This window comes from Nothobranchius furzeri, chromosome 9 (assembly GCF_043380555.1).
Source record: "Nothobranchius furzeri strain GRZ-AD chromosome 9, NfurGRZ-RIMD1, whole genome shotgun sequence".
In the NCBI taxonomy this organism is placed as follows: domain Eukaryota; kingdom Metazoa; phylum Chordata; class Actinopteri; order Cyprinodontiformes; family Nothobranchiidae; genus Nothobranchius; species Nothobranchius furzeri.
In genome coordinates, this window is record NC_091749.1 from 56227893 (window position 1) to 56252755 (window position 24863).

General features: G+C 41.3%; 1 protein-coding gene across 2 annotated transcripts in view; it reads left to right on the forward strand.

Annotated features, from left to right (window-relative positions):
• syt9a (synaptotagmin IXa) overlaps positions 1 to 24658 on the forward strand; it is a 52480-nt gene extending 27822 nt beyond the window's left edge. For both annotated transcript variants that reach the window (XM_015952903.3, XM_054732159.2), the window contains 4 exons: positions 16541 to 16661; positions 16758 to 16929; positions 17111 to 17240; positions 24410 to 24658. In XM_015952903.3, coding sequence (XP_015808389.1) covers positions 16541 to 16661; positions 16758 to 16929; positions 17111 to 17240; positions 24410 to 24478 — 492 coding nt within the window. In that variant the 3' untranslated portion in view covers positions 24479 to 24658. The remainder of the gene's footprint in view (positions 1 to 16540; positions 16662 to 16757; positions 16930 to 17110; positions 17241 to 24409) is intronic.
• The last annotated feature ends 205 nt before the right edge of the window (positions 24659 to 24863 follow it).

Here is a 24863-nt window from a genome sequence, read left to right on the forward strand (position 1 = left end):
TCAATTTGGGGTTAAAAACAAACGTTTTCACATATTTTCCATGTAGTTTTTTTTTTACCAGTTCCTCTTCTGAAAGGTAGACAATTGTTTTTCTCTTTCCCTCAGAAAATCTTAATATTCTCCTAGTTTGGCCCAGCACAGTTCACTTCCCAATTACAGCAACAGCCTTATATCATAACCACATAAGTGGAGAAAATGTTCAGTAGTAATGAGAGAATTTGCTGTTGCATTTAAGTGATGTTAACTATTATTTAACATTTAAACTTATTTTCAGATTTTTTTATTTATTCAAAAACCCTGGTAAGGGATATTTATCTGTATTTGGAGCATCAGAAAAAGTTTTATGGTGGAGGTGATGTTTTAAAGTCACTGATAAACTGCATGCATGCAGTTTGTAGTTTTGCTGCTAATACAGTAGCAGGCGCAGCTGCATATTTTTGCAATAAAAATGTTATGTTGTAATGGAATTAATGCATTAGTTTTAGTTTGTTTTTAACCCAGAGCAGACGTCACACGCCAGACGACATCAACACTGCATACTTTAGTATTTGGTTATTTATCGTGAGTAATATCGATATTGCAATATTAAGCACTGCTATCGAATATCGCAGGTTTTCCTAATATCATGCAGCCCTAATGATGATGATTATTATTATTGTAATTTCAGTTAAGTCCCAAAATCAATCCATGATTCTAAGGCAATTTCAGGGTTACTTTATGAAAAACGTCTTTCTGAAGACGTGTGCACCTCCAAGAAGGACAATCTTCTGGTTTTCTTTGAACTGTTGGATTTCCAGGAATCTGTTTAATTATTTTTCCAATTCCTTCTTGATGAGGCCAAGTGTACCCAATATGATGGATATTGTTGTGGTCTTCATCCCCCACATTCTTGTAACTTCTATTTCCAGGTCTTTGAACTTTGAAAGATTCTCAAGCTCCTTGACAGTGAAATTTTTTCAGATGGAATGGTCATGCCAATTATGATGCTGGGGTCTCATTTATCAAACATGGCATAGAATCCTTACTAACACCGTACTTAAGCTCAGCACAAAAAAAAATTACTTACGCCAAGCAGGTTTGTGATCTATCAAACATGGAGTACGCACAGCTGCATGCAATCTCCGCTTCATAAATCGGAGACTAACAAGAATGTTTCTCAGCTGCATTTTAGTCACATCCCGCCCTCATCACACCCACTTACTGCCATAAATAGTCAATGTAAAGTACTTTGTGGATCTCATGCATATACATAAGTCGGCTGTTGCAGAGCTCCGCCAATGACATGGTGACCGTAGATCAAGGCAGATCAAGGAAGCACAATTTCACAGAAGCAGAAATTGAGGTACCTGTAGGTGAGGTGGAGAAATGAAAGAAAGTGCTTTTGCAAAACAAATAAGAGAAAATCCACAGAGTGGCACAGTGTTGCTGAAACCATCAATGTTATGAATTCTTCAGAGAGATCTATGGCGGATATTAAATGAATGGTCCAATCGGGATTCAATCCCCAGACTCCCAGGTGTAAGTCACGCACGCTAACCAGTCAGCCAAATGGAGATCTCCCCTGTACAAGTAGCCAGGGCACATGATCAATCCAGTCACAGTGACAGGACACACTGTCACAGACGCATGACATTCTGTCTCAATCTGTCCCCCTGTCCATATTCTGCGCTTCAGGCTGTGTGTGTGTGTGCACTTGTGTGTGTGTGTGTGTGTGTGAGTGTGCACGCATGTGTGTGCGTGTGGGGGGTCTTGTTCCGTGTGAAAACGAAACAGTACAAGTGTTAATGCTGCAGGATTTCATAATTTCATCCTTCTCAGCAGCAGCACTGCAGGTGCTCTCCATGTCCAAAATGTGTGTAAGCAAGGTCCTTAGTCAACTTAAAGTTGCACACATTTTTCCGCTGTTTTCATTCTTAAATCCCAAAGTTTGCGTGGAAAGTTGCTTACGCAGTTTTCCGACCCCGTTTTGTGCTTCAGCAAGCTTGATAAATGAGGCCCCAGGTCTTTATTCTAAATGATGATGTCTGGCCTGTTGGCCATGACTTTATCAATGTTTACTGGCATGTCCCATAAAACTGTGATGTTGTTTTCAGTCACTGTTAGTGGTTGATGTTCATACCACTTATCTGCATCTGATAGGTGAAAATGCTTGCCGATCTTCCAGTGGATGTAGCTTACTGCTTTGTCATGCCTATGGATGTACAGAATGTGGTCAATGGTCTCTTCTTACTGACTGCACATTCTGCAGGTGTGGTCTGTTCTGTCTTTCATGATCTTGTGGTGGAATGAAATTGTAGACAGGCTCTGATCTTCTGCAGCTATCAACATTCCTTCAGTTTCTGCCTTCAGTCTCGCACTGCGTAGACACTGATGGGTTTGATCTTGCTCTACATCTGCTATTTTTACTCTTAAAGGATATTGCCTATGCATCAGTTTTTCCTCCCATGTTTCTCTCATCCTTTTCAGGGCCCATCTTTTTTGCTCCCTGTTTTAGTTCTCTTGGAAAAGCTTATTACAATTTCTTCTTGTCTTGCCATTTCTGGAATGTTTAGCTTCTGTGCATTTCTTGTAGCTTCTTTTTTGACAGAGTACAACTTCCTACTAGCTTCATGTTGATGAACGAGGATCCGTAATGCATCTTCTGCTGTTTCCAGATTGTGTACAGTTCCACAGTTGTTGTTTTATATGTCATCTCCAGCTTGGTGAGTTCTCTGTCTAATCTTTCATGGTAGGTACACCCTTTCGACATCTGCCTTTGGGTGGTGCATTCTTTCATAAGTCAGCAGCATTCTGGTCTTGGTATCTAGCTTCTTAACTTCTTTGAGTTGCCAGTTGATGATATTAAAACTGTATGTAACTGTGGCAACAGCTAAGGTGTTGATAGCTTCTATCTTGTTTGTGGTATTAAGTTCACTCTTGATGACAAGTCTGACTATTCTGTAGTACTCTTTTCATGTTTTCTTTCATGGCAGCATGTTGTATTCCATCTTCCTCATTGACACAAAGATATTTGTATGCATCCTCTTGATTGAGCTCCATTATGATATTCTCTTGGTTCAGTTTTATGGCTGATGTTGATGTCAGTTTTCCCTTTCTGAATGTTACCTTTGCATATTTGTCAAGTCCAAATTGCATGTGGGTGTCATCACTGAAAAGCTTGACTATTTGCAGTAGTTCCGCCAGTTGGTTGTCGTTTTTGGCATAGGTCTTGAAGTCTTCCATGTAGAAGAGGTGATTGGTCTTCATATCTTGAATCTCGTATCCATGTTCACCATTGTTTAGCATGGTGCTGAATGGAGCTAGACATAGGCAGAAAGGAAGAGGTGATAGTGTGTCTGCTTGAAAGATACAACATTTCACTTTTATTGGTCTTGTCTTGATGGATCCTTCCTCATAAGTGGGCATCATAGTGGTCCTCCGTAATTCCATACTTGTCTTCATGAAGTTGATGAGAGTTGGGGAGATTCTGTATACTATCAAAGGCTTCCCTGTAGTCTATCCATGCTATACTTAGGTGTTTTCTCTTCCCCTTGCTATCTTCCAATATCATGTTGTTGGTCAGGAGTTGGTCCTTGCTACCGTAGCTTCTTCTCTGGCAACATTTTTGATCTGCTGGTAGTATGTTGTTGTTTTCAAGGAAGGTGCTGGATACCGGCCCTCCAGGCCCGGAATTGAATACCCCTGGTCTATAGCCTTGAGCAACAGATATGTTTCGCCCTGTGTTAGCCATGTTGGGCTCTTCATTGGTATTTTTATGATCTATGTGTGCTCTCTTGCAATATCTTCATGTATGACTTCAAGATGTTTAAGCCAGACGTTTTGTACTTTGTCTACTCCAGGTGACTTCCAGTTATTAGCTTTTTTCAGTGCCAGTGTTACATCTGTCTTGCCACTCTGTCCACTGTCCACTCCTGTATTGGTCATCAAGGTGTTTCTTTTCTTCCTATACCTTACTCCAGAACTATTCTACTTTCCCCAAATATGTTAGTTTTTTGATTTCTAACAGTTTCTTGAAAAATTTTCTGTAAAACTTATTTGGGTCAGCATTGAAAACCTGGTTGTATCTGAAATGCTTATGTGTCTTTTCATATCTTCTGATTCTTTATGCCTTAGTCTGTATCTGTTGCTTGAGCTTTTCAAATGCTTCAGTGATGTCAGTTGTGTCCCAAATGCTATACCTCTTCTTAATTTGCCTCTCTTTTCTCTGATTGTCAATGTAGCCTTTTTCGATCTCCATGAGTAAAGAAAGGTCTTTTCTCTTTTTTAGTATGTATTTCTCATCGTCTTCCTTTTATTTGGGCTGCTTTCTCTTTCTTAGTCATTTTACTTTCTTAGTGCCACTCATGCCTATGATTACTGTCGCTGCTGCATAGCCTATTTCATTAATTAATGTGAGGTCCAGTGGCTCAGAGTGGTCTTGTTTGATGTCTTGTATTGTTCTGTTGGCTAGTCTGATGAGGTTCTTGATATTTTTGTTTTAGGAAAACTTAGACAGCTTGTCTCGGTTCTCCAGCTTCCACCCATTTCTGGAGTATGGTGTCTCGGACCATTCCAAAGTTTGCATTTTCTTTATCTGTTCGGTTGGTAACAATTTCAGTCACTCAACTTACTTGTTGTTCTTGAGGTTGGTCTTCTTCATTCCTGATATAACTTAGAAACTGACAGATGTATTTATCGACGGTTACGAAATAAACGTACTTCGATGATAAAAAAAGGCAAAATGTGAGTGTTATCTTCAGGAGGCAATCAAACTTAAAATGAATCATAAGAAACTTTGGAGAATATTCTCGTTGGGGACAGAGAATAAAAATTATACTGATTTGCCATTACACCTCAGAACAAATACAGGGATCATTTCAAATAAGGATGAGATGGTAAACCATATGAATGAAAACTTCATTGCTGCGGGGGAACTATTTAAGAGAAACTCCGTGGATCCAAAAACTTCAGAATCAACTGAGAGTTCAGATATACTGCCAAATCAAAATTTACAATCCAATTCACAGTTTATCTTAAAATGTGTCACTAAACAAGAGGTTCTAAAAAATTTAAAGTCACTAGACACTACAAAGTCAGCAGGACCAGATAAATTAGACTCATACTTTATTAAAATCACAGCAGATGTTATCGTTGAACCAGTGACCTACTTATACAATTTGAGCATATCTTCAGTTTCCTTACCAGATATTTGGAAATCCGCAATAGTATGCCCCATTCTAAAAGGTGGGGATTCAACAAATGTAAATAATTACAGACCAATATCAAAGCTTTGTATTCTGGCCAAAGTACTGGGAAGTCTTGTGGCAACACAATTAAAATTACATATTAGATAATAATATACTTAACCCTGTTCAATCAGGCTTTAGGAGAACTCATAGTGCAGTGACCACATTCCTGCAAGTTCTTAATGACAGCTACGAGGCTTTGAATGCAAAGAAGTCCGGTTGTAAACTTTTTCTGGACCTATCTAAGGCATTCGACACTGTAGATCATGGTTTACTGTTGCAGAGACGGAAGGAAATAGGATTCTCGGTGCAAGCTTTATCATGGTTTAAAGATTATCTTCAAAATAGAACCCAATCTACCCAGATGGGAGGAAGGAACTCACACGCAGAACGAATAATAAATGGGGTACCCCAAGGATCTATTTTAGAACCAATTTTATTTTCCATCTATATTCGTAATCTTTGTTTAGATATTGCAAATATCTCACATCATTTATATGCGGACGACTGTGTACTTTATTGTTTTGAGAGGTCGTTGGACAATGCTTTTGAAAACTTAAAGCAAGCTCTCCACGAGATTGAGCAAAGGCTGAAGTACCTTCGTTTGGTATTGAATCCAGAAAAATCTAAATGAATGCTCTTCTCAAATTCAGGTACAAACCTCTTAGCCAATAGAGATGGCAGATTCAAATTCAAATGCAGTGCTGAGTTTTTGCCTGACGATGGTGCATCGCTGACAGTTTTAGGCTAATTATTTAAATTTTAACTACGATTAACTAAAGTGCCAAATTATTGACTGAACGTGTCTACAGAGCAATTAGACACTCATTTATTTAGTTTATCAACAAAAAAAAAGTTGATTTGAGGGTGACTTGCTCTTTAAGAACTTCACAAGGTACAACGATTTAAACTGTTTCTCATCTAAAATATATTGGAATAATAATTGATAAAGACTTGACTTTTAAAGAACATATTTCTCAATTACGAACTAAACTTCACGCCAAGCTTGCATTCTTATTCAGAAATAGAAAACACTTTTCTTTAAAGGCGCGAAGGACATTGGTGAACGTTACCTTCTTGCCAATTGCTGATTACAGGGAGGTAGTGCATAGAACAGCAGCAAACTGCCACCTTTCTACCCCAGATCCTATATTTCACAGTGCATTAAGGTTTATAACTGGAGCATCTTATCGCACACATCATTGAGTTATATCAAACTGAAAATAATCTCTTTCTCAAAAATAATCTCTTTCTCATCACATAGGAAAAAAACAGAAAACAAACGTATCCAGGAGTTAGAGGAAATCATCAAGTCTTTAGAGGTATCCACAGAAGAAGAGTCAATGAGCAAATTACGTAAAGCTAAATTAGAACTTCATGGAATTATTGACAAAAAGACACAATTTTTAGCACAAAGACTATGAATAGAAAACTTCGAACATAGTAATAAATCAGGTAAATTCTTAGCTAGCCAATTAAAAATAAATAAAGAGAAAACTACCATATCTGCTGTTAAAGACTCAACCGGGAATATAGTTAATGACCCTGAAAGAATAAACAACACCTTCAGAGACTTTTACCAAACTTTGTACTCACCACAGATAAACCCATCAGATAATGAGATCAATGAGTTCCTTGACAGGATAACACTTCCTAAATTATCAGACAGCCAAGTTACAGTCCTGGACTCGCCACTAACATCAGCGGAGCTCCAGGAAGCCCTTAAATCCATGACTAATAGGAAAGCTCCAGGTCCAGACGGGTTCCCAGTAGAATTCTACAAAGAATTCTGGATCATTCTGGCTCCAACATTTTTCAGAATGGTGAGGGAAATCGAAGAGAGCGGCAGATTACAGCCAAACATGAATTCAGCCAATATTAGTCTCTTGTTAAAACCAGGCAAAGACCCAGCATTTCCAACCAGCTATCGCCCAATTTCTCTTATTAATGTTGATCTCAAAATAATTTGTAAAGCCCTGGCCAAAAGATTAGAGAAGGTAACCCCCTTCATAATACACCCTGACCAAACTGGTTTCATTAAAGGTAGACAGTCATCCACAAACTCACGTAGATTACTTAATTTGATAGATTTCTCTTACAGTAGAAACATAGAAACTAGTATATTATCTCTAGATGCAGAAAAAGCTTTTTATAGAGTTAACTGGAAGTTCTTATTTGCAACTTTACATAAATTTGGCTTTGGGAACTTCTTCATAAACTGGCTAGAAACATTATACAGTTCACCAACAGCACGTGTCAGGACGAACGACCAAATATCAGCTAGCTTCTGTCTTCAGAGGGGGACCAGGCAGGGATGCCCACTCTCCCCCTCACTTTTTGCTATCTTTATCGAACCACTAGCAGCAGCAATTAGGCAAACAACAGATATTAAAGGGATAAAGTGTAAGAAAATAGAACATAAGATCAGTCTTTATGCAGATGATGTTTTACTCTTTCTCCAGAATTCTCAATCCTCTCTCTCCCAAGCAATAGAACTGATAAACTCTTTTTCAAGAGTTTCAGATTACACTATAAACTGGTTAAAATCCACAGTTCTACCAATTAATTTCTCATTTGTCAATTTGCTTAATACACAATTGGAGTCAGGGAATATCACATACCTGGGAATTCATATCTCTTCCAAGTTAGCAGATCTAACCAAACTAAACTACATCCCACTTTTAAGGAAAGTGGAAGATGATCTTGCAAGATGGAAATCCTTACCAATATCACTCATGGGGAGAGTGGCTACAATTAAAATGATGGTGTTACTGTTACGTCCCCGACATGAGATGTTAAAAGTGTGAAGGATGGGGAGAACATAAGAACTGGTGGAGGAGTTTAAAATGGGTTTATTTGTACAAAAGGTATTAAACACGAGCAAAACTGATTTCTCTAAAAGGTTAACAGTACAAAGCAAATTATCAACTATAAAACACCTGGTAAAAACGTATGTTAAAAGTTTTACCGCAACGAAGGTGTTTTAAAATCCTGAAGTTGATAAAAGTTCAAAACAATCCCCTGACTAAAAACACCTGGTAAAAACTTATCTTAAAAGCTTTACCAACACGAAAGGTGTTAAAACTGAAGTCAGGAAAATTGGCACAAACAAAGTTAACCTTAAAAACCGAACATACAAAAGATCCCACTGGATCATTCACAATTTCTCCTCAAGAGTTAAAAACTACTTCTCTCCACTGGTCAGGCTTGCAGCCGTAACAGTTACCCAGAATAAATTACTTATTCTCGATGATCCCAAACAAACCACCAGCTGACTGGTTTAAATCTCTGGACTCCTCAACTACTAAATTCCTTTGGCAGGATAAACCTCCACGAATTAGCTTAAAAACGCTTCAGAAGACCAAAGACAGAGGAGGTTTGGATTTACCCAACTTTTATTATTATTTCTTAGCCAACAGGCTGCAATATATACCAAGATGGTTGCAAGATAACCCATTAGACGAGTCCTGGTTAGATATAGAACAGACACTTTGCAATACGATAGAGCTTTCAGACTTACCATTTATTAGCTCAAGCATAAGAAAACATGAAAGCTTCAAAAGTATTAGTATCAGCACCTCTCTGACAGCATGGTGGGAGTATCTTAAAATGACAGAGTCTTCACTAGTACCATGCAGACGCACACCTATCTGGAACAATCCTGACATTTTGCAAAACAACAAAATGATGAACCTTCCGGACTGGAAAAATAAAGGAATCCTATACCTGGAACACATATATGAAGGATTGGACTTCATCCCATTTAATCAAATAGTCTCCCAATTTGGAATGGATAAGAATAGCTTTTTAGAATATCACCAAATTAAATCTGTAGTCAAACAAAAATTTAAGCTCAATAAAATATAATTACAAACACCACCAAGGGTATTAGACTTTTATAATCTCAAACCCCCCAAACTACTGTCTAAAGTATATAAGACACTGTCCAAAATAGACGATAAAATTGCAATCCCTATTGAAAAATGGGAGGTGGATCTATCAGTTAGCTTTGACCAGGACTTCTGGTCCCAAACTTGTTTAAAAACTTTTAAAATGATCAGACACCCCAATTTACAATTAATTCAGTACAATATTCTACACAGAGTACACTATACAGGTCATCGGATGTTCAAGATGGGGTTTGTGTCGTCTGACACCTGTACACACTGCACAAACAACATTCCTGACAATTACATTCATGTACTGTGGTCCTGCCCACCTGTCCAGGAATTTTGGGGTAGAGTATGTGAGGATCTGTCAAAATGTCTGAAATGTCATATCCCAACTTCCCCCTCTCTTTGTTTACTGGGGAAGCTGGACGATGTCCCGATTGCAACATCTTTGGTTCACGTGGTTCTGACTGCCATATGCATCGCTAAGAAAACTATCCTCTTGAATTGGAAAAATAGAGAAAGTCTCTGCATTAACCAGTATAGAAATCTTTTGTTAGATCATATTGCACTTGATATAGCCTCTGCTTCCACTTCAGATGAATCTCTCTGGGCTCCTTTGATCGGTTCCATCACATAGCGAGGGTGGGGGGCCGTTGATGTTGTCCTGCAGGATGGTGTGGGTGGGGGGGTGTGGGGTCTGAGTTTGGAGTATCTGGATGTTCCCTGGAGGTGGGTTCACTGGGGGTGTCTGGGACTGGGGGGCCGTTGCCCCCCTCTGGAGGTGCTTGGGTTGCCTCGGGGGGTGGACTGCTGGCGGTTGCGAGTAGGGCCTCTTGGGGATCTTGGCGGCGGCCATGGGTCACTGCCTGGCGGCTGCAATGCCCCTGGGCGGCTCTGGGTGGGGGCCTGGGGGCTCGGGGTTTGGGGGTGGTCGGCCCCGTGTGGGGATCTGGGCGGGGCCTTGGGGGTCGGGTCCTGACATGTATGCTGCCGGGAAGAAGGCAGGGACACCCAGCAGTGCCTGGCCCGGGTTCGGGGGACTCAGGTAGGCCTTGGCTCCTCTGCCGTTCCATCACAGGGGAGGGGGAGGTCCAGGAGGGGGAGGACCCAACCTTACCTGGATGTCCCATGTCTTATATATTCTGGAAGTTGTGCAAATGCAGGGGTGGGCATAGATATTCTGCTGGGGTGGGGCTGGGTTGTTGCCCTCGGACTCCGTGAGGCTCTGTAATGCTGCTGCTTTGGGCCCTGGCAGGATGGGCTGGGGTCTCCATGCCCTGGGTGGCAATTTGACAACAGAGGTGCCAATTGGGGCCAGTAGGGGAGCTGGCTCCCTGGAGGGCTAAGCCCAACCAGCCATTCCTCCCCATCCCCGCATATTTCTCTCCTCCTGCTCCCTCACATCATCACACAAACATACACATAGGACCTTGGGGGGTGGGCAAGTCAGGGAGTGCGGGTATGGACCCCATTTCCGCATTCCTGTGGAAACCTGCCCCCCAATTTTATTTGCACCTTATACACTTCCACTGACAACATTCCACACAAACACACACTTAGGGCCTTGGGAGTGAGCACATTCAACGGCATTTGGCAGGGGGATATTTCAGCCTCCTCCCGAGTGCCGGTGCCCACTTCCAATTTTAAACCGCACTTAGACACTGATGGCTGAGTGTGTAAGTGGGGTGGTGCGGTGTTATCAGCTGGCATATGCTGGATGATGCCCGCACTGCCCACTCACCACAGCCATGGAATACACCCCATGATCACACAACACTATATTGGAGCAGGCGGAGGGAGACTAGGGGTCTTAGCCACCTCTGTTGTTGCTAGGCTTCCTGGGGCTGGAGGCTAGGAGGGAGATCTGGCCGTCTGGTTGGGGTCTGGGGTGGTGGGTTGCTGTGCTCAGCGTTGGGCGGGGGAGCCTGCTCATCAGCACCCCAGCAGAAAGGGTCAAACTCTGGTTACCAGTGATGGTTGTACCCAATGTGCAGCAGTACCGGGACCAGAGTGAATAGGGTGTGTATGGGGAGCATGAGTGGGTGTCCGGTGTGCATTTTTGTAAGTCTTGGGTTGTATGTGCATGTGTGAGCATGAGGGAGGGAGCGTGTGACTGTGTTTGTGTATGACTGTATATGTCAGGTGGGGCCTTTGGGTCCTCCCCTCTCCTGGAACTTCTCTTGATGATATAGATCTCTGTCCCCCCTCGCCCTGCCACACCTGGTGTGGGGGCTTGTGCCTTGGTCTGCCTGAGTGTTCGTGGCAACTGGGTCTGGGGGTTTAAGATTTTGGCATCTGCCTGTTAGATCCCGGTGGCTGCCTGGTGGGGTCTGGGTCCCTGGGCTCTGCTGGGTCCCCGGCGGGGGTGGTCGCCCCTGGATCCCGGGTCGCTGGGTCCCGGGCTCGGCCGGCTAGGGGGTGGGAGGCTGCGGGCGGGCCTGTGGGCTTGCCGCTGATGTCTCCGGGGACTCTGCCGGCTGCTGGTTGTGGCCCCCCGGGGCGATCCTCTGTGCCTCTCGAGGGGGGCGGGGGCCTTCCTGGTTGCAGTCTCCTTATGGTTCCTGCGTTCTGGGGCAGCGCCTGGATCTCTGGGACTTGGAGCTCCCCCCGTCTCCTGCGCATCTTTGGGGGGCGGATCTGTGGTCCCTCACACTCTCTGTTGGGCGCTCCTATAGAAAAACCTTAAATAAACAAGCGCGTGTACACACACAGGTGCTCACATGGTGCTCTCAAAAGTATGGGCTTGGGCACGTTCAACACAGGTCTTAAGACTATGGCGGGCACTTAATGCATTGTGATTTATTATCGTGATTCTTCAATTAAGCAATGTTGATTATATATATATATATTTTTTCTTTTCATCAAGTTGACGCAGTGATAGGTAGATCTTGTTGTATTGTTGTTGTGTCCCTTTTTTGTGTCCCTTTGTTGTTGTTTTTTTTTGTCTTTTTTCTGCAGGTCTGGAAGCAGACTCTTGTTCATTATTGTTTGTTTTTGTGGAACCCCCTCCCCTCTCTCTCTCCCCACCTTTTCTTTTCCTCTCTCTTTCACCTCTGTCTCCGTGTCTGGTCGGAATTACAAAGCATTCAACAACAATAACAATAAAGTTTTAAGTATCAGGCGTGACATTAAAAGCAAATGCTTTGATGCTCCACCTGAGAATAAATCTGTAAGGCTTGTCACCAGCATTCAGACATCAATTCTGCTTGCTTCACAGCTTTAATTAAAATTGCTGTTTGTGTGTTAACTATGTGGACAGGCTGTCCTTAGCCCTCAACCTTTGGTTCCAAGTTACAATTTTAAAACCTTTGGCCTGACTCCCGGTTTTCTGATGGTGTTTAATATTTATTTAGTTTTTTTCTGAACTCCACACTTCTTCACCAAAATCAGGAAGCAAATTAACAAGTAACTTGGCAGTTAGCTATTGCATTGCAGTGACTTGCAACAGAAATGGTGATGGAAACAGACAGCTCCCCCCCCTCCCCTTGTTCTTGACACTTCTCAAACACACACAGACCGGATGTGTGTTTCGTTATACAGCAAAACTCACAGAAATGCTTGTCCTCAGACATTTAGCACATAATAATCTTACATACAGGCTAAAAGCAGCATAAAGGGAGGATGTTTACTGCAGCGGAGACCACGGAGATTTGCATGGCCTCGATTGCCAGAGGGACTGACCATATTGTGTGTTTTATTGCCAGATTTGGCCCATTTAGCTCTACAGAAAAAAAATTAAAAAAAAAAAAAAAAAAAAAGATTGTTTATTGATGGAAGAACATGAGTCATTTTACAGATTACAAGAACAGCATCTTCAATTGAAATGAGAAATAAGCAATATTTTACTAGGGCTTGTGTTGTTTTTAAAATGCAAGAAACTGCAAAGCTTCATTTTTACGTTAGAACTTAAGCAAACACTCAAATCGTTCCCTCCTAAATACTGTTGAATCTGTGTGGAACATGAAGCATGAAAAGCCCCTAGCTTCTCTCTGGGATCACATTTTCTGGAGGGCATGCCAGTTAATCCATCATGTACAGGAAAAAAGAAGAAAACTGTGCTTTAGTCTGGATTAAAAGCTATACATGTAAAATTTATCCATGTCTCAAAGCTACAGATGGGTAGAAAATCAAGATTTGTCTGCTTTGGTGTAAAATGTCAAAGTTACTGAGCTAAGAGAGCTCATTTACCTCCAGCTCATCACGCAGTCACACTTTCTCTGGAACATTTAAGATAAATAAGCTATATTTAAAATGTGCTGCCTGCATAAATATGCATCTGAGCTGTGGTGTGATTTGCAGTAGTTTATTGTGGCTTTACAGTAATGACACGCACGCACGCACACACACATTTATTTCCTAAAAGATGGAATATTGTTTATGCTTATAAATTGTTTTTGTTCTTGCTAGTGGATTACAGCACAAACAACAGCTCAACTGTCTTTGAACTACAGTGAAACTAGATTACCTGTGGAAAAACCACACATGCATGGGGTAAACACACAAACTACACAAAGGCCACAGCTGGGATTCAAACCTGCAACCTTCACGCTCTGAGGCAACAGCTAACAACTGCCCTACCTTTCATCCACTCTTCAAACTTTAACTGGGTTTAGAACAGACACAAATTCCATTTTTCTTGTTTTTGTTTACTTCTTTCTCATTAACTTCAAAAACAAAGTTGGTAACACACATTAGCTGCTGTGATTTAGTGCAGTGGTTTGGGGTAAGCAAAGAAATTTAAACATTTGCATTTATTAGCCAGCTGCAACTTCATGAAAGCATGACTGATTTGTAGTCTGAATGAAGAGGGTGAACATTTCTTGTACTGACTGTAACTGGGAGGGAGACTGCTGCAGGAGGACTGGGCTGCCTGTGAGTACTCTGGAATGGGGGATGGCCACCATGGCACTGCTTGTTCAGGAGCTTACCCAGATAGCAAACTGATTCCTGACTGGATCCGCCCTGAAGGTAGCGTAAGCTTCAGAATTGATCCGCAAAACCAACCCTTATCTACTTGCAATCCAGAATAGATCTGGAACGGATCATGGTCACAAATCTGGATCAGACCCAGAAAGGAGTTTGCTGGGATCAACTCATTTAGACACGTAATCTCTTCTTGGTCCGTTTTGGACCCATTCATGAAACACATCACCTGACTCGGTTTGCTCTTTCATAAAATAAATGATCCAGACTTTTTATTACCCAGATGAATTAACTTTATTTAATAATCCAAAATCCTTAGAGTGTCAAGAGTAAATGAAGACATGTGGTAGCTGAAAGTTATCTCTGTGAATGTTATTAGATGGTGCACTTTGCCATTTTAGAATTAAACTTCTACATAATATTTATTATTAAATATATTCAGTTGAGTTCAGTATGTATTCATTTCAAGCAACATCATGTTTCCATCACAATACTCATCATAACTGGTCAACATCGTCATCTTCACCATCATTCACAACAATATCAACAACAACACTATCATCATCATCTGAAAAAGATTCTAAAAAAATTATAGTAAATAATGATCAGTAGTGGTTGCTTGAAAGGGAGTGGGAAGAAGAAAACTTATTTAATCCCACCCCCATTTAACAATTTATAATTTTGAAATTAACCAGTTAAATTGTGATTAAGACAATTATTATATTGAATACCAACAATGGTAACAGATGACTGTAACATAATGATACAACCGCAACACCAACAGTGATCATAAATAACAATTTGACAGAGAATGACCACAATGAGCAAAAGTGCAGACTGCCAAAGTACATTTACGACCCCATACACTATGCATTGTGAAAAGACCTTATGTTTGTTTACTTGTTTAAACTGATGAATATGTTTGCATTGCCTGTAGTTTGTGTCCATACTGTTCCCGTTTCACCCCACGTACAGACACACAAAAACTTTTACAAGTGGTCCTTACTTTAGGAATTACAAAGTGTCCATATCTTCTGAAGCTATGGGCTCTGTCATTAGTTGTAAAAATATGTTGCATTTTCACTGGCAGTAATTTATTAAACGCTTTATATGGGATTATAGCTGTATTATATTCTACAAGATCATGAAATTTGAGCAACTTGGATTGGATGAACAAGTGATAGGTATGAGCTAAAAAGCCAACTTTGTGAATGATCCCCACAGCTCGATTCTGTACTACTGCTAATGAATGTGTGGCATTCTGGTAAGTGTTTCCCCACACTTCACAATACGTGAAGTAAGGAAGCTTAAGTATATCATATAATGAACGCAGTTCATTCACATTTATGTTTATTTATTTGGCAGACGCTTTTATCCAAAGCAACTTACAATGTATAACTTGTAGGGCATGTTGTGATCTGTGGGGGAAACCGGAGTGCCCGGAGGAATCCCACGCATGCATGGGGAGAACACGCATCTCCACGCTGAAAGGCTGCAGCCGAGTTTCGAAACTGCGACCTTCGTGCTGCGAGGCAACAGTGCTAACCACTGCAGCACCATGCAGCCCATTTATGAATGGTTTAGCTTTTTTTAAAACCGAGAGGCCTTTTGAGATTTTAGCTTTTATGTTTCTGATATGGGGTTTCCATAACAGATTACTATCAGTTATTAATCCCAGGAATTTGTTTTCATTTACAGTTTCAATAGGGATACTCTCAATTTTTACATTTCGATCTAGATATCATTTTACCAAAATACATATTAAATGTATTAGAAAAAGAATCCAAACACATACAAAATCAAGCATTCTCAAACAATATTTTTTTCTTTTACGTCAGTCTCCAAAAGTCTCCAACATTACCAGAATGTTGTAAGATTTGCTGCTAATCACTTTAAAAAGTCACTAAAGATAAAAAAAAATGTAGTCACTAAGCCCCAGAGTTAATAGTAATATTAATAATAGTCTGCTTCTGCTTGTTTTCCTACAGGGCTTGTGTTGCTGGAATTAGCGTCACTTTCTTTTGGCCAGTTATTGTTTTGGAAATTGAATAACCGAGAGTAAAACTGGAACTGTGTTTCTAAACAAGATTCACAAATTTCATACAATCTCAATTATTCAAACTATTACGCTAAGATTTCATTGGTAGATAACACAAAATTCAAAGTACCAACACATCTCTCGAGCTAAGTGATGGATCAGCGAGAACTTGTACACATTTCTTCTCACATATCTGTGGGCTCTTACAATTCTCACTTCATTTGATGGAGTTATTTTCAGAGCAGGTGATAAGTGAGCTGCAGCTGAACAGTCTTCATGCTGGCTTTCACTGAAGCAACGTGACATTCCAGAGTTTTTTACGGTTAAAAGGAAAAAAGAAATTTTCTCAACTCTGTGGAAAAAAAGCCAGATACTGCTGGCTAGTGTGCATTAGGATATCAAGTAAGATATCATCAAGGTTAAACTCTTGTGAGAGGGTATGTGTTCCTGATGTGTTTTAGGATAACGTGGATCTTGGGGATCTGATGTTTTCGCTCTGTTACTTGCCGACTGCCGGCAGATTGACCATTACCATGATTCAGGCTCGCAATCTCAAGGCCATGGATATCACTGGAGCATCTGGTAATAAAAGTCAGATAACCATCTACAGCTACAGACCTCAGATAGGATCCTGAATGTGAATAGATGCTTTCTTACTCATTTGTCTCGTTCCTACAGATCCATATGTGAAGGTTTCACTGATGTGTGAGGGTCGCAGGCTGAAGAAGAGGAAGACGTCAACAAAGAGGAACACTCTGAATCCCGTCTATAATGAGGCCATTGTCTTTGATGTCCTTCCAGAAAACATAGAGCAAATCAGCCTCTTGATAGCCGTGATGGACTATGATCGGTACTTTATTTAAATTAGACTTAATCAGCACCACTTTTGCATCTTTTTTAATTTGATTCCTCCCACAACAGAAAAGATATGAGCGATTTTCTTTTCTCATTCTGTGTTTCATATATCATTATGTTTTATGCAAGGCAGGCTGAGATTCCATTCCTTTTCTTGTTTCCTCTTCAACCTATAGGGTCGGCCATAATGAAGTCATTGGTGTGTGTCGAATAGGCAACGATGCAGACAGCCTCGGTCGAGAACACTGGAGCGAAATGCTCACATATCCCCGAAAACCTGTTGCCCACTGGCATCCTCTTGTAGAGGTGAGTGGAATTTTCTTTAACGGATGTGATGTGTGTTCCCATGCATGAAAGACTGACCAGGTTTCAACATGAACATGCTTTTGCTTTGATTTCCACAAAGTGCAGTTATTTGCCGCAGAGCCTGTCAAAACAAACAGTTTCAAAGCTTGACTAGGACTTGTTTTAGATGTTTAGGCCTTTATGCCAAAAATACATTCTGAATGAAAACATGTCTTATTGGTGGTAAGAACATAGGATTGTTGCTCCAGTATTTGGTCAAAGAAATGAACTGTGGTATGTGGGTGAAACAAAAAAGAAAATCAAAAGTAATACACTGTTCCAAAACTGTCTAATGCCTCAATCACATTGGAAGGAAGGTTGGACTTAAACATATTTCATTTCCAGTTGGCTGCAATATTGTCAGTTTTCCTCTTTTCAAAATAAAGGAAAGAGGAACGTTGCTACAGTTTATTATAGGGAGCCTGAGTCTCCTCCCTTTCTGGTCGGCTCATGGGTCCCTGGGAGAATGAAAAAAAATTAATGCAAGTCAATGCCTCAGTCACATGGCACATGGCCCCGCCTAGACAGTCGGGGATGCTGGCAATTTGAGGCTGTACCCCATGAGGGGTTGGCAGACATTGTGGGACAACTTAAGCCTTCGGGCTCTACTCTGGATGCCATACCTTCCTGTCTTGTGAAGGCAGTTTGGACTGCTATTGCCAATGAGTTCTGGGATAGAATTAACTCCAGCCTGTTTTCGGGTGAAGTTCCACATTGTTTTAAACATTGAATCATGTTGTTGTATTTTTGGATTGATCTATTATTGTTTGCGACAGAAAATAATAAGATAACTTATTTTATTAAAACTTTCAGAAACAAATGACTTAGTCAGTCAATCAATATTTCAACCAATCAATCAAAACTTTATTTATAAACGCGCATTACAACATTCAAGGGTTTTGCAAGGCACTGAACACCAAGAAAACCAGAGTTTGGTATAAATACACAGAAATCTAAAAACAGCAAATAAAAACCAAGTTATCACCACAGTGACGTTGTTTCTCATTAGTCAAAAGCCCAGATGGTGTTTTAGTTTGGCCCCAAATAGAGAGAACCTTGATGGAGCGCATCTTCAGCAGCAGCCCGTTGGTCTCAACCTTGTAAAAGGTCAATCCCCTCACTGTTAGAACCTTGATTGAGGGACCACCAGTAAATGCTGATCCAAGGAGTGTAAAGCTCTGCTTGGCTAATGAGGGGTCAATAGATCACCTAGACAACAAGGAGCAAGACAGTGGGTCGAACAAATAATAAAAAGTCCATCCATCCATTTTCGGCCGCTTGTCCTGGGTCGGGTTGTGGGAGCAGTAGCCTAAGCAAGGGGGCCCATACGTCCCTCTCCCCAGCCACTTGGACCAGCTCCTCTGGGGGAAACCTAATGGGCCACTCCCATCTGCACCGGGTCGGGCCGGGTAGCGTAGGTTGTTTACATATCTGGGTGGCCTGGTATTTTTCCGGGCCAACCAAGGCTCATTCTCAGCCCTCTTCTCGAGGGGGTCTGCTTCAGGCCGACCAGGGCCAACACACCCACTGCTGACAGCAAATTCACACCTTCCATTAGAGCAAGCCTCTGATTGGTGGGTAGAATCAGCCCACATGGGCTTAAGAAAAGGATGTGTGGAGTCAACCGGGCCAGGCTGGGGCCGACTGGGGCTACCCGGCCCGGGCCGACCCGGTACAGATGGGAATGGCCCATTAGGTGTTCCCTGACCAGATGGGAAACATAGTCCCTCCAACATGTCCTGGGTCTCCCTTTAGGCCTTCTCCCAGTTGGGCGTGCCTGGAAAACTTCACCAGGAAGACACCCAGCAGGCATCCTTACCAGATGCCTGAGCCACCTCAACTAGCTCCTCTCGATGTGGAGGAGCAGCGGGTCTAATCCAAGCCCCTCCCGGATGACTGAACTTCTCACCCTATCTCTAAGGAAGAACCTAGCCAAACTAATTTTGGCCGCTTGTATCCGCAGTCTTGTTCTTTCGGTCACTACCCAAAGCTAGTGAGCATAGGTGAGGGTAGGAACGTAGATTGACCGGTAAATCGTGAGCTTTGCCTTCTGGCTCAGATCTCTCTTCACCATGACAGACCGGTACAACGGCCGCATCACTGCAGACACAGCACCGATCTGCCTGTCAATCTCACGCTTCATCTTTTCCTCACTCATGAACAAGACCCCGAGACACTTAAACTCCTCCACATGGGGAAGGTCCTCATCCCTGATCTGGAGAAGGCATTCTACCCTTTTCTGACTCAGAATTGGAAAAAGAGTTGAAAAAAATTACCAAAAGTAAGATTATAAATTGAATGGGGAGTCGATGTAAGGTATAAGTAAGTAAGTAAGTAAACTTTATTTGTATAGCACCTTTCCCAGGCATTAGCCACAAGGTGCTTGAAAACACTAAAAGTTTAAACAAAAAAATGAGTAAAATAAAAACTGTGAATAAAAACTGTAAATAAAAACAATTTATATAAATAAATAAAAAACATATCATAAAAGGCCAAGACCACACAGAAAACATAACAGCCCTAAAATAACTAGACGAATGCCTGAACAAATAAATGAGTCTAAAGCACACTCTTGAATTTGTCAACAGAATCAATAGAATGCAGAGTGAGGGGTAGGTTATTCCAGAGGTTAGGAGCTACAGCTTCAAATGAGCGGTCACCTCTAGTGCGATAGTAAGTGTGAAGAACTTTAAGCAGATTAAGATCCCCACTCCTCAGAGCCCGCACAGGGGTGTAGGGTTGGATCAGGTCTCTAATGTAGGAGGGAGCTTGTCCATGCAGGGCTCTGAAAACCAGAACCAAAATCTTAAACTTGAACCTAAAAGACACAGGCAGCCAACGGAGTTCCTTTAGGATGGGGGATATGTGAAACCTCCTTTTCATGCGCGTCAGGATTCTTGCAGCAGTGGTCTGCACTAGTTGCAGACAATGGAGCTCCTTCTTGTTCGGACTAGAAAATAAACTATTACAGTAGTCTAAATGGGATGACGCAAAGCATGAATGAGGATCTCCAAATCATTTCTTGACACCACACGTCTAAGTTTCGAGATGTTCCTTAATTAAAAAAGGCAGTTTCTCGTTAGCTGCATACAGTGCTGCATAAAAGACCTTTCCTTCTCAAAGATGACTCCTAAATTTCTAAGGCTTAACTTCACAGATCGGCCCAAATAACCCCGGTACTGCTTAATCCCCGGGACAGAACCAACAGGGGCAACAACCAGAGTTTCTGTTGTGTTAGCATTGAACTGCAGGGAATTTTCATTAATGCATTTCTTTATCTCCACTAAACAATGAAGCAAAGTGTCTAACTTATTCAGCTCAAACTGCTTAAAAGAGCAGTATAGCTGAATGTCATCAGCAAATAGGTGAAATGAAACATCACTAAACCTTTGAATGATCTTACCCAAAGGGGTCAAATACAACAAGAAAAGAACAGGACCCAGGACGGAGTCTTGGGGCACTCCACTCAACAGTTCTGCAGATTATGACCTTATTTGGTTTGCTGTAACACTAAAGCTACGTTCTGATTAATAAGAGGAGGACCACTGAAGAACTTTCCCTGATAGTCCTCTTTGGTCCCTCAGTCTCATCAGCAGAACCTGACGATCAACTGTATCTAAGGCTGAAGAATGGTCCAAGAGTACCAGAACAGTGCATTTTTCCAAATCAGCAGCCATCATAATGTCACTGGACACTTTCAATAAAGCTGATTCCATAGAATTATGTTTACGGAAACCAGACTGAAATGGCTCAATGATGTTACTTTGGTTGAGGAAGGTAGACATCTGTTCGTTGACCACCTTCTCAAGAATCTTAGAAAGAATCTGAAGCTTGGAAATAGGTCTATAGTTGCTAAGGTCAATTGGATCTAAACCTACTTTCTTCAGTAGTGGCTCCACAATGGCATGTTTAAGTGCGTTGGGAAACACACCAGTTGTTAGAAAGAGGTTGACCATTTTGGTAATACATGTTCCTATTACCTCAAACACTTTTCCGAGAGCCTACAAAGAATGATGTCGGATGAACAAAATGAAGGCTTCCTCTTAGCCACTAGTGCTGAAATGTCAACAAGCGTCATACTCTTGAAAGAGCACCACATACAATATTTTTTTCTTTTTTTTTTTTTTTTTTTTTACCGAGTCCTGTCTGGCTGTGAAGCAAACAGAATTAATGTCTGAATGCTGGTGACAAACCTTACAGATTTACTCTCAGGTGGCGCATCAAAGCTTCTGCTTTCAATGTCATGCCTGATACTTAAAACTTTATTGTTTTTTAAATGCTAGTAATTCTGACCACACACGGAGACAGAGATGAAAGAGATAGGAAGAGACAAAAGGAAGGGGGGTTCCACAAAAACAAACAATCAATGATGAACAAGAGTCTGCTTCTAGACCTGCAGAAGGAGATAGAAAGAAAAAGAAAAGGGACACACAGCAATACAAACGGAGCAAGCTATCACTGCATCAGCCTGTTGAGGAAATTCAAAAACATTGTTTTACTGAACAATCACGATAATAAATCACAGTGCATTAAGTGCCAGCCACAGCTGACATGTGTTGAACGTGCCCAAGTCCAAACTTATGAAACCACCATGTGAGCACCTCTGTGCGTACTGCGCTTGTATATGTAAGGTTTCTCTATAGGAGCGTCCAATAGAGTGTGAGTATTGAGTCAATTTTTAGTCAATAAGGTTTTGCGAGAGCACGCACAATCACGAGAGGATAATTAAACCCTCCGCGCATGTTTTAAACTATCCGCGAGTGTGAAAAAGCACCTTGCACGTGTTTAGAAAGACCGGAGAGCAGATTGTATCCAGTCAAGCACAGATAATTGTTTCTGTTGCTCGTAAGTGTGTGTACTACGCGCGTGGAACTGTTAACACACGCTCGCGCAGCCTGCTCTGCTCTCGAGTAGAAATTCCGCTCTCTTGGACAAATTTCACTTTTGACAGTTTGGGGGGCGGGTTCCAAGGAGCCGCCTTCCCTAACGTGATTGGTCACTTTCAGACAGAGATCTTCACCACATTTTCCCACAGTACTTGTTTCCGTGCAGAAAACATCTTTGATCCAACTGAGGCAGAGTTCCTGCAATGGTTTTCTGAATGATATTTATTTCCAACTGAACGAGCATTCAGCAAGCCAACGTGAACTGTAGATGACGTCATGAGGGCAGTGTTCGTGTTGCACATTGGGATTGGACGAAGGCAGGCTGAGTGGGCATGTGGTTTCCTGCTGGTCCTTGCGAGTCGAGCCGGCGGCACAAACACGGAAGTAGGTAATGGCCACTCCATTAAACTCCAGACCACAGCTCCAACGCCGTGAAGTAACCAGGACACTTTTTTGAGTCCAAGCAAGCGGCAGCGTGGACACACCGTCGCACTCCTCAAGGAGAGGAATCCGGCGCAGGCATCGAACGCCGTCCCGGCGGCTGAAAACAGTGAAATTCCTACGCGCTGTAGCACACCTACGTTTAACCTGGACACCAGACCGTGAGCCTCTCTTTCTGGATCTCCTATGGGGGTATATAGTATTGGAGTGATATGGTCGCGCCTACAAGAGTGATGGGGTGTAGAGCCATTGTGTTTTAAACAAGTTGCAGGCAGTGTAAAGTTGTCTGAGGTAGTCAATGGTAGAAGGCACTACAGTAATCCAAAAGTTATCCGACAAAGGCATGGGTAGTTTTCTCCAGGTCGCTGCGGCTAAGAATGTTTTTTACTTTAGCTAAAAAGTGGAGCTGAAAATAACCGGGCCTAATCAAAGCATCTACATTTCTGTTAAGTTTGAGAGTGTTATCCAGTTTAACCTCCAGATTCTTCACCACTTTTGAAGTCCACCCTATTTCAGGTGTCCAAAGAACAAAATCAGCCTTAGCAAACACTAACAAGGCTTTAACTTCGTAATCTTTAAAGAATGAAAGCTAAACCTCACTTAGTAGTGAAGTAATTTGAAACACGTTGGAAGATGTTTGCATGTAATAGCGTGTAATAGCCCTTTTGCATTTCATTTTTATATTATTATGGCTGAACCATAATTCTGATCTAATAGCATCTCAGAATTGTGAAAATGTGTATCCTCTTTGGGAAGACTTTGTGTGTATGTTTGCAGTATACGTCCATTTTAATAACCCTCGGTTAAGAGGAAGTGCTATTCTTTCAAAGCACTCAGAAAGCAATGTTAAACTGAAAGTGAATATCTGGATCAGATGGCTGGGGAAAAAAAAACACTCTGCCATGGTTGCCATAGCAATGACCACAGCAATCTGCATAAACCAAGCTTTTCAGACAAGAATGCCAAGAATTTAATAAGTGAGCAGTTTTTAAATGTTTTGAGCAAAAATATTGATTGAAAAGCAAAAGTAAAACCCTGACCTTAAGTTTACATGATACTTTTGTGGGTTTTATGATTTATTATCATGCTTTTACCACACAATGCTTAAATTATAACAAGGTGAAATTTAACTGTACATAAAAGTTATATTGTTAGAATAATGGACAAACTGAGCTCTACTCAGTCTGCCCAGGTAAGCGGTCTTGCCTTGAAATCCTTGTAAGTTGTACTCTGGGGAAAAAAATAAAAAATAAAAAAACTCAGATGCACCTGAATCAGGAAGTAGAGGTCAGCTGGAGGAGAAAGTAGCTTCAGGCGACAGGATTTAGATTATTATTTTGTGATTATTAGATAACTCACCTCTGATTGGCTAACAGCAACACTAATCTACCACCGACTTTGTTTGCAATGTTTCATCTCCACAAATAACACAAGTCTGGAGGAGTTCTGCTGTGTGGTGGAGTTGCTAATGCTAATAGTTAGCTTCTATTAGCATTCTCTACCATTTCCTGGAATGTGTATGAACATTAAATGACAGTGTGATGTAGATCTGTCTGGATTTTCAAATACTAAAATTGCATCAGTTACTTTCTATCAAAAGCTAATGCAGGAGATATATGTAGGAGACTATGTTAAGCCTGCATGAAAAACTCAGAGTGACTGATTATAATCAGAAATAATAATTAGAAAAATGTTTTTTTAGTGTTCAGCACTTTTAAAATAATGGCTCCTTTTGATTTGTGTTCTTTTGACTTGTTTCACAGCTTTTTTGTATGATTCGTGTGTTTATTGTTTTGTTTTCAGTACCTTGGGACCTCAGGTAGTAGCCAGGGAGGATCCTGCAATTCTCTAAAAGCACCTCCTTCTCCGTAGCCTTCAAAAACAGTTACTTACCAGAAGAGTACCGATCAACACAAAGCTGCTGAGTGCTGCTGAGAATTGTTCACACATAATTTTAACAAAATTGCAAACGTTCACTTAAAAGCTATGTGAAGGACGGACATTAATTGTCTTGTGTTGCATGTCAAATGACCGCAAGGATGGATGTTTTATTTTTTTTTTATGATGTTCTTTTAGAGAAACGGGTGTAGGCAGACATTTTAGGTCTGTGCTATTTCTGGATTTCTTGCATTCATGATTTTTTGATTTAGTCATTAAGTTTTTGTTATTTTTGCATCGTCTTGGTACTTGTTTCAATAAAGTGAGTCTGTGTTTGCAAACTACTAAAAACCAGTTGAACTGCCATATTGTATTTTAT